Raw genomic sequence first — 1,486 nt, 5'->3', positions numbered from 1 at the left:
TCAATACGGAATTTTATCTTGCGTCGTTGAAGACACACTATAAAGCGCTAGCTAGGTCTGATTCATTTGGTAAAGATTGCAAAAGAAAAATGTTGATATATTTCCATGTATTACTTATCATTCCCATCGCTGGTAAAATAGTACGTATTGATTTTCATTCCAACTGTTACTTTTTCTGTTCCATTCCTTGCCTGCATAAATACACGCCGCCGACTGCTGCGATATGAGAGTCACGGTAAGCACGATACGATGACAATCATGGCGATGCATCAGCAGGTCAGTTTACTCCTCACCCTCATCCTCCTCCTGGCTACCGGAGAAGGCAGCCTCGCCGTCGGCACTCCGTCCGCGATCATCAGAACGACATGCGCTGCTGTCGGTCGACCCGGCGGGGAAGTGGGTTACGACACCTGCGTGGGCTTGCTCTCGGCCGACCCGGCGGCCGCGGCCGCCAAGGACGCAGGTCAGCTCGCCGTCGTCGCCACCAACCTCACCGTGGCCAACGTCACGTCGACGGTGCTCGTCCTCGACGACCTCGTCAAGAACCTCGGGGACTGCCTCCGCTACTACAGGGACATGAACAAGACCCTGGACGCCGCGCTCGGTGACCTACGTGCCGGGCGCGTCGAGGCGGCGTCCGGCAAATTGTTGGATGCCAATGGAGTGCCCGACAGCTGCGACATCCAATTGTTCGAGGGGAGTGCGAAGAAGAATCCGATGAGGAAGGAGAACACCGACGCCGATTTGCTGTCCCGACTGGCATACGCCATTACTGACTTGCAGCTGCCGAATCCTCCTCGGCACCGACGTTAAGTTTGATTCTTGGTCTCTTTCGCACCGTACTCTATACCCAGCTGCTGCTAGTTGATCTCCATTTGCTCGATCGATCGCATAAAATTGCTATTTGTTGTCCAACGTGTGCGATGTCACCTCCATATACACAATTTTCTTTGAAATGAGGCAAAAGACTTGCCATTTTCATTGATTAAGAAGAAAAAAATTACCTGGTTAATTGACGAAAAACCAGGCTAAAACCGATACAACACAACCCACATGGCATGGGCACCACCGGGCACTGGCCAACCAGGCCACCGACATGGAACAACCACGACGACACATGCCAACTGATGGCCACACGTGCAAGCAACCGACATCTCCGATTCTGACGACGAGCAACATAAAGGAAATATGCAGGACTTGCGCCAACCGTGCCCTCCGCAAACGACCACCGAATACCTGTCATCGTCACCACCTGGACTCGCTCCAACGCAGCTCCGACTTCAAAGCAACCAAGCAACCACAGAAGAGCACCTCGGACACGCCGGGAAGAACCGACTACGGAAGACCACGCCACGACCCAAGCTCCTCTCGACGCCATCATCGTTGCCAAACAGAAACCAGCGCCCCGCCTCAGCAAACCACGCGGCGAAGATGCCGCCATCGACGGCGAAGATGCCATCATCCACCAACCTCTCAGTCGTAGCCG

The 1,486-nt window shown here is 54.0% G+C and overlaps 1 protein-coding gene across 1 annotated transcript; it reads left to right on the top strand.

The window, feature by feature from the left end:
* The first annotated feature begins 258 nt into the window (after positions 1–258).
* On the top strand, positions 259–954 carry LOC123126035 (putative invertase inhibitor). Its single transcript, XM_044546451.1, has one exon. The coding sequence runs from the start codon at positions 259–261 to the stop codon at positions 811–813; it is 555 nt and encodes a 184-aa protein (XP_044402386.1). The 3' UTR covers positions 814–954.
* The last annotated feature ends 532 nt before the right edge of the window (positions 955–1,486 follow it).

The sequence above is a fragment of the Triticum aestivum genome, chromosome 5D (assembly GCF_018294505.1).
Source record: "Triticum aestivum cultivar Chinese Spring chromosome 5D, IWGSC CS RefSeq v2.1, whole genome shotgun sequence".
In the NCBI taxonomy this organism is placed as follows: domain Eukaryota; kingdom Viridiplantae; phylum Streptophyta; class Magnoliopsida; order Poales; family Poaceae; genus Triticum; species Triticum aestivum.
The sequence above is the reverse complement of the archived record's forward strand: the minus strand, read 5'-3'. Positions and strand labels throughout refer to the sequence as shown.

Bases quoted from the DNA above. Each gene is read 5' to 3' on its own strand.
- LOC123126035 (XM_044546451.1), top strand. From the start codon at position 259: ATGGCGATGCATCAGCAGGTCAGTTTACTCCTCACCCTCATCCTCCTC.